The sequence below is a fragment of the Toxorhynchites rutilus genome, chromosome 1 (genome assembly GCF_029784135.1).
Source record: "Toxorhynchites rutilus septentrionalis strain SRP chromosome 1, ASM2978413v1, whole genome shotgun sequence".
In the NCBI taxonomy this organism is placed as follows: Eukaryota; Metazoa; Arthropoda; class Insecta; order Diptera; family Culicidae; genus Toxorhynchites; species Toxorhynchites rutilus.
Window position 1 is genome coordinate 119,684,730 of NC_073744.1, and position 15,977 is coordinate 119,700,706.

The 15,977-nt window shown below is 37.7% G+C and overlaps 1 protein-coding gene across 2 annotated transcripts in view; it reads left to right on the top strand.

Annotated features, from left to right (window-relative positions):
• Nucleotides 1–15,977, top strand: part of LOC129767287 (irregular chiasm C-roughest protein-like) — a 434,835-nt gene that overhangs the window by 395,902 nt on the left and 22,956 nt on the right. For both annotated transcript variants that reach the window (XM_055768041.1, XM_055768131.1), the window contains exon 3: nt 3,989–4,581. In XM_055768041.1, coding sequence (XP_055624016.1) covers nt 4,261–4,581 — 321 coding nt within the window. In that variant the 5' untranslated portion in view covers nt 3,989–4,260. The remainder of the gene's footprint in view (nt 1–3,988; nt 4,582–15,977) is intronic.

Here is a 15,977-nt window from a genome sequence, read left to right on the forward strand (position 1 = left end):
CTATATGGCGAGAAAAAATGGAAAAATGAAGAAATATTAGAAAAAGTGATTTCCCATATGCTCTACATATAGTATTAGTCGTTGTTAGTCCAATTAATATGCATTGGGTTGATTAAACACTCAGACTGTAAAAATTATTAAAAATACCTATTCCAGTTCATATATGTTTTCTCTATATTTGAGTAACATGTTTTTACTGATGAGAAAAAATTATAATTGTGTTCGGTATTGGTAATTGTCTTATATTACATTGGTGGGTTTTTTTTCCTTTATTTCAACCATACATAACACAGGAGGAATCTCGTCTAGGATCAAACAGGGCGATTTTCATCATATCACGTTCCACTTAGGTAACTTTTATCTGATACGCACCATCCAACGACTGTTAACCATCCTTCTATCATCATCACTCGGTAAACACTGGTGGAGTGAACAAACAATACCTAACAACTAAACAAAACGGCCCTTTTCAGAAGCACCAAATCATCATCAAAAAGTTTAACAATGTAATTCTTCAAACATATTCAAAATAAACAGATAGCCTAACGGAATCCTACGTCAACTATGCGGTCGTGTCTTGGAAGCAACCCTCCTGTGACTTTTTTTTTCTTAATTTTCTACAAAAAATTATAACTCAAAAAAAAACCAAAAAAAACCCTACAAAAAATGATTTGAAATATTCAAATTTATTCTCCCAAAATCGTATTTTTCTAAAATTCTCGAAAAAAACTATACCCTTACAATTTCCAACAAATCACACAAACATCTGAAGATATACACTTGTACAGGGAAATAGTAACAAAAACTTTTCCATGTTTTCTTCGAAAAATCACTATTAATATTTAATTCGTAGCATTTGAGTGTATGAATTATCGCGATTGACATTTTCTGCGAAAATTTTTTCTATTTAGAAACACGTCAAGAACATGTGAAACGCGAGAATTCGAAAAAAAGGTTACGATTAATACATTATTTTTCAATAGTCTCCAAACAAAAATACCATATATTCCAGAAATTATAAAAGATAGAAAGTTGACGTCTTAGACGTCAAAATTTTATATCTCATTGAAATATGAACTTTTCATATTTCAATGAGATATAAAATTTTGTCGAATGCACTATATCGCTTTCTTGGTTTTAAACAGAATTATGATTAGTTGTAGTTTTTTCAAAGAAAACATGAAAAATTTGTTGTAAAAAAACCTTTATCCCTGTACAGGTGCCCATCTTCAGGTGTATTGGTAACTTGTTAGATATTATACGGGCTATTCATATAAATTTTTGAGACTTCAAAAAAATACGTTCTTGATAAAAATTAATTTGATTTTTTTTCAGTGTAATTTCTCAAAACAAAAAATTATTTTTAATTTTTCTCAAGTAAATTCAAACATTTCATCCTTTGACCATAATTTTGTAGGTATTATTGCTATTGATCTTTAAATTTTTGTAGAAAGTTAAGAAAATAATTTGGCTCTTCTTAAAAAGTAGTATAATTCTTTTTTGAAGATTTCAAGTATGCAAAGCTGTCTTTACACCCGCAACGTTTCGCTGCAATTTGAGATGATTCTGCCAATGGCCAGTCGAGTTGGCATGGAATTCTTCTGTAGTAAAAAATATGCGTCATCAAACAATTCTTGGATCCGTTGCGATTGCATTAATTATCCACAGTAGTTTCAAACATATGAATGAATGAAATATGTTGTATATTAAGGAAAGTTGAGCAATGCATTCCTTTTGTGATCATGAACAGTGTTAAAATCCAATCCAAGGCAGTTAACAACATTCCGTTATGAAAAATCAAGCACATCGTTCCAATATAGGAAACTTTGATTCTCGATCGTAGCGAAAGTAATCGCACAAAATGTCATAACAAACTGCGTCCGGAATATTCAACGCCGTCTTTAAGACGACGATGATGACTGTAATAAAAATAATAATAATTCAGGCTGCTTTTATTGGTCCCAAACGCCTCGTTCGGACTTATTTACGATTTCGAAAGTAGACATTTAACGATGGAGACATTACGATATTGGCAGCCAGGACTTCTCTGCTCGTTTCCTTAACCGTTTCTGTTTACCGAATTACGGCGAACCCTACCACCGCTATTAAGCGGGAATTTGTGTTTGATAAGATAAAGAAACTTCCCTCCACCTGCAGGCATAGGAAAATCAGTATGCAGCTGGCAGCTTCTAGCTCCGAGGACGAAATAATTGTGGATGAATCGGTACTTCAATGGCGACCTGATTATGAATGTAATAAACGATTGTGTTTATTCGTAGAAAGTTCTAATAGAGAACGGGAGAATTCTTCTCCCAAGTTTCAATCGAGATGAGTACAATCCTAAGCGTCCAAAAGATGAGAAACTGTTTGATTAATCTACTAGGACCAATCCAATCGAAGCAGTCAATAAATCGTACACAGGGAACAAAAAAAATTATACAATTTTTTAAATATTGTTCATACTAACCCATATAGTTCACGCAATTTACAGTAGCTAGAAACTGGTACAGAACCCCGGGCAGTCGTTTGTTTTCTATTTTGTTTCATGGCCCGAGGCAATTACTCAACGTGTGAGCAAAACAAAACACTTGAAAGCTTTTCTAGTTTCCCTCCGTGTGCTCGTCTTTTTTGTTTGATTTTCCGATGCCCTTTCGTTTCTTTGGAGCGTTTAGCTGTACAAAAGTTTCCTACGTACAACGTTAGGGCCGAGGGCAGCATATTATTTCCGTCGAAGTTAAAGAGAAAAGCCGACTGGACTGAAGCCCGGAGGAAGATCATCGAGGACAGATAAAAATCGACAACAAATAACACACATGAGAGAACGTTTTCCATTTCCGGAAAGGTTAAGAAGTATTTCAATTTAGATAAAAAGGATCTCAATGTCGTAAATGAGAGTTTTCTTAACTAAAACATACCGTATTCTTGAAGTTCTCATTAAACGAACAATATTTTCCTGAATATTTCAAACAACGCGTTGAACCGTTTCAAAAACAAAAGTTAGTTATAAATAAACATTAACAGTGTGACGCATAATTTCGTAGAATCTAAGTATATTCTTTTCGTGCGAGACGGCACGCTTGTGCATAACACTGGCTTTCGCCTGAAACTGTATCGAGTGCAAATGAGGCAGTGGCCATAATTGAAAAATTTACACAGAAATGCCCCACTTAAAAGCTGTTTTCGGAGCATTAAACGAGAGTCCACTCGAGCATGTTTTTAATTAATTATTTTCACTATCTTCTGGCTCTTATCTGGCGCCCTGCTCGAAATGAGTTGAGTGCACTGGAATCGTAAAATTCGCCACCTCACAAACAGGGCGGCAAATGCTAGGAGGGAAAGTATAATGTTTAACTTAGCACAAACAACACGCAAGCGAATAACCGTTTCTTTTCCATTAAACCCGCGAGCAGTAAAGAATATCACAATTTATTAAATTTTGGAATAAGAAATTTTAGGATTGGGATGCCTCAGTGTACCAAAGGATTAGGTAAATACAGCACGATCCCCCAATTAAAATACCCTGTTTTACATCTTCGGCCCGGGCCAACAACCTTCTGTCGGGGAAGCTCGTTTCATCTGTTCGGTCCTACCACCGACAGATGTCAGCAGTTGGATCTGAGGTCACTCTCTTGGAGATTGCTCTAATGGAGGCGTTGCTTTGCAAGAAATATTTTCTGATTAAATAGAACGAGGACTTGCGTAAATAAATATTTCTTATTAATTTAGATTCTGTTTTAGCTACGAACAAGACTTTAATAGACCACAGTAACAATTCTCGGATCGAATCAAGCGATTGAGTTATGCGTAATTCCTATTAGGGGAGGGGAGAGCCGACCTGTTTGATGGTAACCAATTATCTCGACTGGAATTACATGTGTATTCGGCTTCTATGTGGCTTTGAAGAAAAATTCCTATGTTTCGAGTGAATGACGTATCAGGATCTAATCCCGAATCTAATTGACATCTTCTTGTTCTATTTTGTTTCCAGATAATTGTTCCATTCGCGTTCCCTTCGGAGTAATCGGATGGATTCGAACATGCATCGTTACCATGTTGACCCAGAGCGAAATTCTTTACGAAACTCGACTCATCTCGTCACTGCCAGCACCATAATTAGCGAACGGAAAGTGTTCACTTATCGTATCGTTGTAACTCCACTGGCAACCCATCCATCAGCGTAAGCTTTCCCTATGCTAAGAACAACAGAACATTAAATGCTCTGCTTCCAATCGCAAAACGAGCCAATTAAGTACGTGTAACATGAGCCAAACTAAAAAGTTGAACGCAATCAGTTCCAAAAATCGTTCGGAGGAAAAGTCCTGTCGTAGCCAAAAGTGGAGCAAGCGGAGGCGACGGAAATGGATGCCACCGTCCAGCAGTAACGCGATACCGTTCCGATATTTTTATCTGTTTCTGCTGCTGCGAATAGCCGTGGAGGCGGCCAAGAGTTCCTCCGCCGGTGGCGGAGAGAAAAGTCATGTACAGCAACGTTTCGCATTGGAACCTCAGGATCAGACAGCGGTGGTTGGATCGCGTGTTACGCTGCCCTGTCGAGTGGTGAATAAGTCCGGACAGTTGCAGGTTAGTGGTAGACCTTTCACGTTATATTCAATTTTATGCTCTCAATTACAGCTTTCTGCACATTCCGCAGAAAATAGAACATCGATGAAATTCAATTATTACAAAAATGGAATTGGTGTTGATATTTGTCGATTATGTATTTTCGTGATACCTTCAGAATACACACAACTGGAACGCGTCACTATAATATTCGATAGTTGACATAGGAATTTATCTATGGCGTTTCTTTCAATGCCTAATATTTCAATACTCATGGTAGTTTCATCAAGGAGACTTAAAAACTTTTGTAAGTTTTTGGTACTTTAATTTTATTTATTCTTCCTAAATTGGGCGATCCAGTGGAATAGATAAAATACAAGTATGAATTATAAATGAATTCATCAGCAATGTCCATGCCATGCCGTGTTATTTGACCATTGTGTATTCTTTTCTTAGTGTTCTACCGTATTTATACCGGTTCAATTACATTGTTAGTTTTTCATAGATTTGTTAAACCGTGTCAATCACATTTCTTTCAACCTTCTGAACTATCTGGACGTTGGCTATCAGCTACTCAGCGCTATTTTGTGACAGAAACGTGCTTTCACAGACCCTCATACTATTTATTATTGTTTTGGAATCAAGTAACTTATCGTAGTGAAGTTGAACTTAAATGATTCAGTTGACATCGAGAAAAATATATTGACTGTCTGTCTGTCTGTCTGATTCTTATGGACTTGGAAACTACTGAACCGATCAACATGAAAATTGGTATGTAGGGCTTTTTGAGGCCGGGGAAGGTTTTCGTGATAGTTTGAGACCCCTTCCCACTTTCTAGGGGGGAGGGGTGTTTGCCATAAGAATGCAACACAAATTTCTGCATTACTCGAAAACTAATCAAGCAAATGAAACCAAAATTGGCATGCGGAGGTTTTAGGGTACAATAAATGTTTTACGGTGGTTAGATACTCCTCCCCCCTCTCTAAGGTGGAGGGGGGGGGTGGTCTTCCATACAAATGAAACACAAATTTCTGCATTACACAAGAATAAATCAAGCAAATGAAACCTAATTAGGCGTATTGAGGTTTTAGGGTGCAATAAATGTTTCTATGATGGCTAGACTCTCCACCCCCCCTCTCTAAGGGGGAGCTGTCATACAAATGAAACTCAAATTTTTGCATTACTCGAGAATTAATGAAGCAAATAGAACCAAATTTTGCATATTGAGGTTTTAGTATGCAATAAATGATTCTATGGTGGTTAGATACTCAACTCCCCTCTCTTAGGTGGGGCTGCCATGAAAATGAAACATAAATTTCTGCATAACTCGAGAATGAATCAAGCAAATGAAACCAAATTTGTCATGCGAATGTTTTGAGGGACACGAAACGTTTCCATGGTGAATAAACACACCTTCCCTCCCTCTGAGGGGGGGGGGACTGCCATACAAATTTAGCATACATTTCTGCATAATTCAAGAACTAATCAAGCAAATCGAACCAAATTTGGCATGTGGCGATTTTATTTTTTAGGGGGCAAGAAACATTTCTAAGGAGGTTCAACACTCCTCCTACCTTTCTGAAGTTGGATGGGGTGGTTGCCATAGAAATGAAACACAAAATGGAACCAAATTAGGCATATGGAGGTTTTAGGGTGCAATAAATGTTTCTATGATGGTTACACTCTCCACTCCCCTCTCTAAGGGGAGGGGATTTCATACAAATGAAACACAAATTTCTGCAAAACTCGAAAACTAATTAAGCAAATGGAGCCAAATTTGGCATGTAAAGGTTTACGGTGCATGAAACGTTTCTATGGTGATTACACTCCTCCTCCTCTCGTTTGTGTTGGGGCTGCCAACACAAACGAAACACAAACTTCTGCATAACTCGAGAACTAATCAAGCACAATTTGGGATGTGAGGGTTTCAGGGTATGAGAAATGTTTCTATGATGGTATCACACCCCTCCCTCCTCTGGAATAGTGAGGGGTCCCATGAAAATATTACACATATTCCAACCAAACATGACAATTGAAAATTTTCGGAAAACTCTGAAGTAAAAAGGTAAAATTCGGAAAATTAAATTCCCATATGTTCTACAATTACATAGTGCTGTTAGTTCATCTGATGTTTGCGCTAGCGAAATTGATCTTTGTTCAAAACTGGAAATGGATTTTAATGTGATGAAACGCACTCCTATATCTTCTTCTATCTATACCTAAAAAAGGATCGCCGGATGTGTTGATTAGAGCAGACCTCGAGGAAGGAATTATCCGATTTAGGGCTGTCTTTATTCTATAATATTTTCTGTATAATGAACTGTTCTGCGATTGGACTCATGAACTTGCGCTTAGTAAGAAAACGTGAATGTTTGAAGGTATTAATAACAAAAACCAAATATTGGGCGGGACGAAGTTTGCCGGGTCAGCTATTTATGAATAAATACATGGACTGATACTTTCAGCCATTCCATGCCCAACTGATATATTGGTTCTCCGATTTTCGGGAAAATTGATAGTTTTGTTCCTTATCGCAAAATAATAGATCCGCATTTTTCATGAGGGTGTCCATTTTCATTTGGGCTGGCTTTAATTTGATATTAGGCTGTCAAAAAAGTCCTGCGGTATTTCCGCGAGGTGTCGTTGTAAGCGCGTAGTTCTAGTTGTATTTATTGTATCGAGTCATACTATAGCTTGTTGGAAAGGTATTTTTGCGCGCTATAATATAGTCCTTGAAAGTGTTTTGTTTGGTTAAGTCGTTCGTGAGTTATAGTGTCGCAAATATGGAGCAAAATAAAGAGAAAATCCGACATATTTTACAGTACTACTATGACAAAGGCAAAAATGCATCTCAAGCTGCCAATAAAATTTGTGCAGTTTATGGACCCGATACAGTTTCCATTTCCACCGCACAACGATGGTTTCAACGTTTTCGTTCTGGTGTAGAGGTCGTCGAAGATGCGCCACGCTCCGGAAGGCCTGTCGTCGAAAATTGCGAGAAAGACCGGCATAGTAGCAGCCGTAGCATCGACCAAGAGCTGGGGATAAGTCATCAAACCGTTATTAACCATTTGAAGAAGCTTGGATTCACAAAGAAGCTCGATGTATGGGTGCCACACACGTTGACGCAAAAAAACATCTTTGACCGTATCGACGCATGTTAATCGCTGCTGAATCGCAACAAAATCGACCCGTTTCTGAAGCGGATGGTGACTGGCGATGAAAAGTGGGTCACTTACGACAACGTGAAGCGCAAACGGTCGTGGTCGAAGCCCGCTGAAGCGGCTCAGACGGTGGCCAAGCCCTCATTAATGGCCAGGAAGGTTCTGCTGTGTGTTTGGTGGGATCGTCAAGGAATAATCTATTATGAGCTGCTTCCCTATGGCCAAACGCTCAATTCGGACCTGTACTGCCAACAACTGGACCGTTTGAAGGTAGCACTCATGAAGAAGAGGCCATCTTTGATAAACAGAGGCCGCATTGTCTTCCATCAGGACAACGTCAGGCCACACACTTCTTTGGTGACGCGCCAGAAGCTCCGGGAGCTCGGATGGGAGGTTCTTTTGCATCCGCCGTATAGTCCGGACCTTGTACCAAGTGACTACCACCTGTTTTTGAACCATGGTATTCAGAAGTTAGCCACAAAAGAGGTCTGTGAAAATTGGCTATCCGTGTTTTTTGCCAATAAGGAAGCGAGCTTCTATAACAGGGGTATTATGAAGTTGGCATCTCGTTGGGAACAAGTCATCGAACAAAAAGACGCATATTTGACTTAAAACAGATGATTGTAACTAATTTTATGAACAAATTAAAATTTAAAAACAATACCGCAGGACTTTTTTGACAGCCTAATATATCGATCACCTAAATCGATCCAGTAGTTAAAAAAAAAGTTGTGAATTTTTGAAGAAAGTCACTTTTGGGAAAAAGGGAAGAAATTATTCTTCGGACCACCCTAAAGTGGGAATGGGCACCCGATTTTTATGAACCTTGGAACTTATGATGGAAACTACCTAACATCACAATATTCATCATCATATGGCCAATTTAAATTACGACCTTTTTTTTCAAATAGCGTATTCGAATTCATTGATCTTTTTTTCAAAAATCGTAACTCAAAATCCAAATGTCCAATCAAAATATGAAGGTAGACGTGGTAGTTTTCCAGAACCTCCAGAATTTTTGAAAATTTATGAAATTTCAGTACTTTGTGAAATCGTAACCATTTAAGAACAATAACATAACATAAGTAATATAACGTATTATCCAAGGACTAACAATTCTGTTAGCATTGTCACTGGAGTTATTTCTCTGATTTTGGAGTTTTGCTTTTGTTTTGACAAAATATCTTCTGCTTTGAAATCATTTAGAATATTTGAGATGCATTCGTAGGCGATTGCCGTTGTTATTTCGCTTAAAGGGTGTGTCACATCAAATTGCATCACGGAAAAAAACGCTGTAGAAATTTAATTTTTAGGAATTATATCTTCAGCTTTCGCTTATAATCAGATAAGAGTGTATAGATCACGTTGGCCATGCTTCACTGTCAATTTTTCGTAAATTTGGAAAAATGTCGTCGAACGAAAAAGAGCGTCGTGAATTAATCCTGTGCACTCATTTCGAGAATCCGGAGTTGTCACATCGGGACATCGGTAAGATGCTGGAAATCGTCCAATCCACGGTCAGCAGAGTACTAAAACGATACATCGAGAACCTAACCATCGACCAGAAGGTGAAGAACGGCAAAAATGGATGCTCCGTCAGTGAAAAAGATCACAAGCGCGTAGTTAAGCAGTTTAGACGTGATCCGAGAAGTTCGGTCCGGGATGTCGCCAATAAGCTGAATTTGTCAAGTTCATTCGTCCAGCGGACCAAGCAGCGGGAGGGCCTGCGTACATACAAGGTTCAGAAGGCTCCTAACCGCGACGAAAGGCAAAACATGGTGGGGAAGATGCGAGCCCGGAAGCTGTACACCGAAATGCTGACGAAGTCGCATTGCCTGGTAATGGACGACGAAACCTACGTCAAAGCGGACTTTCGTCAGCTGCCGGGCCTGTTGTTCTTCTCCGCAGAGGACGAATTCAGCGTTCCGGAGGAGATTCGCAAACAGGAACTATCCAAGTTTGCCAAAAAGTACATGGTGTGGCAAGCGATCTGCTCTTGCGGAAAGCGGAGCGCCCCCTTCGTGATGACCGGCACGGTAAACGGGCAGGTTTACCTTAAGGAGTGCCTACAGAAGCGCTTACTACCACTATTGAAGCAGCACGAGGGCCCGACCATCTTCTGGCCGGATCTCGCTTCGTGCCACTATTCAAAGGACGTGTTGGAGTGGTGCGAAGCCAACGGGCTCACCTTCGTGCCAAAGGAAATGAACCCACCCGACGCGCCGGAACTTCGCCCAATAGAGAAATATTGGGCGATTATGAAGCAGGCCCTCCGGAAGAACCCAAAAGTTGTCAAATCGGAGGCGGACTTCAAGAGAAAATGGATTTCTGTTAAAAAAAAACTACAACCTGACGTTGTACAGAACCTTATGGACGGGGTAAAGAGGAAGGTGCGAGCATACGGGCGTGGGCTCGAGGTATGAATAAAAAGAAAATGCCAAAAGTTGTTTAATAGTATTTTACTGTCTAAAATTTTCAAAAGGATCGGTCTACTGGGCGAATTTCTACAGCGTTTTTTCCGTGATGCAATTTGATGTGACACACCCTTTATTATGCATTTACCGGATTTATGGAAGAGCTTCTCGTTATATTTTACTACGTATCTTATGTTCGTGTTGCTTTGCGTGCTGTTTCCGCCGACTGGTTCGTAGTCGCTGTTTTCTACTATCGGAATTTTTATTATGACAGTAAAATAATTCATTTTAATTGAGACAATACTATTAATGTGAACAAATATTTAATCTCTATACATCAGTCTTATGTTTTAGAAAGCTCCAAATATAAAGTTTCTCTACTGAGCTAAGTATATTTTTATTTTTCAAATTTAATTTAGATAGCGTTTATTATTCTTCCCAATCTATCCTTATTATAATATCTATGTTAAAAATAAAGTTAATATATCCTGGGTCGTTTCGAGATTCTCTTATAGATTCCTCGATTTCTATTAGTGTTTCTGATACATTCCTTAAATGGTTTTCAGACGATTGTTTATTCTTATTTTTATAATTTCATTAGTTATAAATTTATTCAAGGTTGAAGGTGATTAATCAAAATTCTGAAAATTCAAAAACTACTCACAAAGGATCTGCGCGTTTGAGATTTCCAGCTATGAAATTAATAGTCGAATCTAAAGAATGTATAAGTCCTTTCCTCCTAGGAAATAAAATTTGATTTTGACATGTACAATTATTAGCTTGGAATCAAGGCTATTTTTCAGATGGTTTGTTGTGTATAGTGTTTGCTAGTTTTTATATGTATTAGATATTATTTTTATTGTCGTTCATATTAATTTTATGTATTACATCGTCCCGCCCAAATTTTATTTTTCGTTATTACATTCACGTTTTCTTACTAAGCGCGCGTTTATGGGTCCAATCGCAGAACTGTTGATCTTCTAATCTACCCTTTAAAATTACCATTTACTATAAAATTCCTAGTACTTCTACCAAAACTCGTCATTATAATATTAAAATCAATTTCCACTTTCGAACGAAGATCAATTTTGTTAACGCAAACATCAAATGGACTAACAACGCATGTCACTATGAAATTGTAGAACATATGGGAATTAAATTTTCGCAAATTTCCTGATTTTTTCCGAATTTTACGAAAATTTTCAATTGTCATGTTTGGTTGGAATATATGTGTTTTAATTTTTTTGAAAGCGAGTGATTTTTGACGACAGTATGAGCGCACTTTTTTATTTTACACTAGCTGACCCGGCAAACTTCGTCTCGCCCAAAATTTATTTTTCGTTATCTCATTCACGTTTTCTTACAAAGCGCACAAGATTTTTCATCCACTTGCAAATAACATGTTTCTCCGTTACATGGAATAAATGTTTGATACAGAAAATATAATAGAATGAAGACAGCCCTAAATCGGACAATTCCTTTCTCGAGGTTTACTCTTATCAACACTTTCGGCGATCCATTTTTATTTATATAGATAGAAGACGATATAGGAGTGCGTTTTACCACATTAAATTCCATTTCCACTTTGGAACGAAGACCAATTCCGTTACCGTAAACATCAAATGGAATAACAACGCTCGTCAATATGTAATTGTAGAACACATGCGAATTGAATTTTTCGAATTTTCCCATTTTCCTTCAGAGTTTTCCGAAAATTTTCAATTGTCATGTTTGGTTAGAATAAGTGCTCTCTTTTCCAGAGGAGGAAGGGGTGTCATACCATCATAGAAACATTTCTCGTACCCAAAAACCCTCACATCTCAAATTTTGGCTCCATCTGCTTGATCAGTTTTCAAGTTATGCAGAAATTAGTCATTCATTTGTAATGCAGCTCCCCCTTAGAGAAGGGGGTGGAGTGTCTAACCACCATATAATCATTTATTACACCCTAAAACCTCGACATGCCAACTTTCGTTTCATTTGTTTGATTAATTCTCGAGTAATGTAGAAATTTCTGTTTCATTTGTATGGCAGACACACTCGTTCATGTTCTTCTTTTCATTTTATGATGAGGTGTAATATTATCACGCTTTTATATATCAGCGCTGGCAGCTATATGGATAGCGTGGTTATGTGAAACAGTATATAATTTCAGCCGGCCTTGGTTTCGATCCCCGTTGAAGTCGTATGGACTTTTTTTTGGCACAATCCCAAATGAAATGAGAAAAGAAAACAGAGAGAGAAGTCTGCTCGCATACATACAAACCTTTTTTTAAGCTTTTAAAACAGCTCATTATTTGCGCATTTGACCCTCCAGCATACGAAATGGCATTAAATATTTCTGCCAAAAATGAAATGTTTTCAGCCAACACTAGTTTGGGTGTACCTGATGGAGGATATTAGATGTTGTTCTTCTGAGGGGCATTTGAGTTACTCTTATTATTCGTATTGCCTCTTTTCTCCAGTTTTTGTATGAATGTTCGTGTATTGCAGCGTGATAGATAGTGCTTCATCAAGCGAATTTGGGTTTTTGGCTCCTCATATTGATTAATAGATTTCCACCTAGACCATCCACATAGCGTCATGAGGCTTACTAATTTATTAAGGACTGTAATGGACCCTTCATATTCGTATATTTTTGATGAGCGAGAGCGAGACATAAATAGAGATTGAATTTGTGTTTGAAGAACTCATCGAACTCGTTTTGAATTTAAGAGGACTTCTCCTGTATTTGGGTTGCCGGCTGCAATGAGCGTGTCTTTCGCCCTTTCTGCGTCTTCACTTCTTCTAGTTTCCTTGAACTCGTATAGATTACGAATGAAGTCAAGAGCAGGTATGGGCAAAATCGCATCAAAATTCGTTCAACAATACTTATTCACAGATAAAACTCACCCTTCTATTCTTCGTTTATACCTCACATCATTTGAAACAGAAAACATTCACATATCACTTCGCAAAGTTCAAAGCTCGATTTGAACGGAAAAACAGTCACAGGAGGGTTGTTTCCAATACACGATCACATAGTTGACGTAGGATTCCGCTAGGCTATCTGTTTATTTTGGATATGTTTGAAGAATTACATTGCTAAACTTTTTGATAATGATTTGGTGCTTCTGAAAAGGGCCGTTTTGTTTAGTTGTTAGGTATTGTTTGTTCACTCCACCAGTGTTTACCGAGTGATGATGATAGAAGGATGGTAACCAGTCGTTGGATGGTGCGTATCAGATAAAAGATACCAAAGTGGAACGAGATATGATGAAAACCGCCCTTTGTGATCCTAGACGAGATTCCTCCTGTGTTATGTATGGTTGAAATAAAGAAAAAAAACCCACCAATGTAATATAAGACAATTACCAATACCGAACACAATTATAATTTTTTCTCATCAGTAAAAACATGTTACTTAAATATAGAGAAAACATATATGAACTGGAATAGGTATTTTTAATAATGTTTACAGTCTGAGTGTATAATTAACCCAATGCATATTAATTGGACTAACAACAACTAATACTATATGTAGAGCATATGGGAAATCACCTTTTCTAATATTTCTTCACTTTTCCTTGGCAGCTTGGTTTTGATGTCTCTGTTAGGGACCCGCCGCATGTGTCGTCAATTTCGACCAATCAGAAGTTGGTATTTCCGTTAGGATAGGGGTTAAGATTTTTCAATTGTACGATAGTTAGTTTCATGAGATATATTATTTTCTTCAATATAAAATATTGTTATTGAGTACCGAAATCGATTGACGCAAAAATTTCATCAATCCATCATGAAATGACTAAGCAATAAGCGTTTGAAATTGGACAATTTCCACGATGTGCTCGAGTTAAGATTTTTAATATGTACCCTAACATGTTCCCGAGAGACGTAATCCTACGTCAATACTGTCTCGATTCCGCTTATCTATTCCCAGAGAATTTTGCATTCCCTCATTTGCCTCTCTGAATGACGTTAGATGGTGAGATAATCAAATTGGAAACTTTTGCTTGAGCCAGCGAGTGTCTCTGTAAAATCATTCGTTTTTCACTCAAATAGCAATCATTGAGCCTCGATCGCGGCAGTAAAATATAGGTAGATAGTTGAAATCGAGTTATTTCCTGGGCACAATTGCAATGACATTTCTTGTTTCTAGTATGAAACGATCTAAGCCAACGCAAAGGACCATATTAACGCAAGTTATTGGTGAGCGGGAAGGTGGATTCATGTGCACTTGAATGCTGACAAGGAAGAGAGTACAAGGGAGAATAAAATCATACATACACGCAGATTCAATCTATTTCGACTCACTCGTTATTTTGTTTCGTGCGATCCTTCCAAAGGAGTATTCATGTTGTTTTCCACTCTTTGTTTTGTTATGTTCACTCTCAGTCCCGAATGAAGATGGTCGGAGAGTGAAAAATGATTGCTGCATTCTTTTCGCCATGATAATTCCAAGCAGATACAAGAGTGATTTATAATAAGGTATGGAGAAACGAGCGAATGAACTTTTCCATACTTGTTCAGGAGTCCTATATTGGAAAAAAGGATTCTCTGCTTTTGTTGCAATTTTGCAATGGTTTCATTTATTTTGTTCTGGTTGGGTGGTGAATATATTGGATTCACTCGTCAGTAATGGTATTTTGCTATGCAACTACCAGCACAGACTCATTAAAATCCTGGTTCAGTGGCATATCCAGGGAAGGTGAATTTCTATTTATATTTGTTTTTTTTTTAGATTTCACTCTCCCTTCTTTTCCAATATTTGTTTTTATCAGTCTTAGTTTCATTGTTAATAATAAAAAAATTAAATTTACTCACGATATCAGAGTGATGAAACCTTTTATTAACGCAAATGTTTTCAAATTACAACAGGAGTTCATGGTTATAGTCGTTGCGTAGGAACACATTAAATCACAAAATCGAATTGCTTAAGAAACGAACTAAGACTAAACTTTAACTTGCCCTGCAATCTATCGTATTGACTTGAACTACTGCGTCATCCCGTGTGTGGTGGCTCAACGGTATCGGATCGCTTTTTTTTCGACATCTTCTTCTTCTTAAATGGCACTAACGTTCCTACACTGAGAGAATTAATTAGTAAATATAACGAATTTTTTGGTAAATACTACCAATCTATAGTCATTTTCGACCGTACTAATAAACACATATGTCAAGCAGAACCATGATTCGGAAGCCCAATATCGGCTACATTTTCTCGCCGAAAATGCACGTATCAAAATTATATCCTTATTATACCTCCGTATTGCCTTATGGGAACAATGAAAATGGTTAATACGCGCTTTTCTCAACAGTTTTCAGATATGACAATATCCAAGCTTACTAATGTTATCGAGTAAAATATACTAATCTCTGGTAGGGATGCGGGTTTGTTGACAATATATACAAAAAATTTGTACATTCTACTAATTTTGCATTACCAAATGTATTTAGTAGTTTTCGACCGAGGATTTTTCTAAGGGTAGAGGAAATTCGCCATCTCAACGTAGTATAGTGCTCCCGTGGCCGTGGTTAGCGTCACAACTAACATCCCGGATGTTCGGGTTCGATTCCCGTTCTGGTCGGGGGATTTTTTCGTCAAAGAAATTGCCTCCGACTTGCACTGTGGTCACGCGTATTCTAGAGCTTGCCACTCAGAATGCATTCAAGGCGTGTTATTTGGCATAGAAATCTCAACTAAGTACTAATAAAAATGACGCAAGTAATACTACGTTGAGACGGCGTAGTTCCTCTAGGAACGTTAGTGCCATTGAAGAAGAAGAAGAAGACGTAGTATTTACTTGCGTCATTTCTATTGATACTTAGTACAAATAACAGAAGTTGAATGTATTCTAAG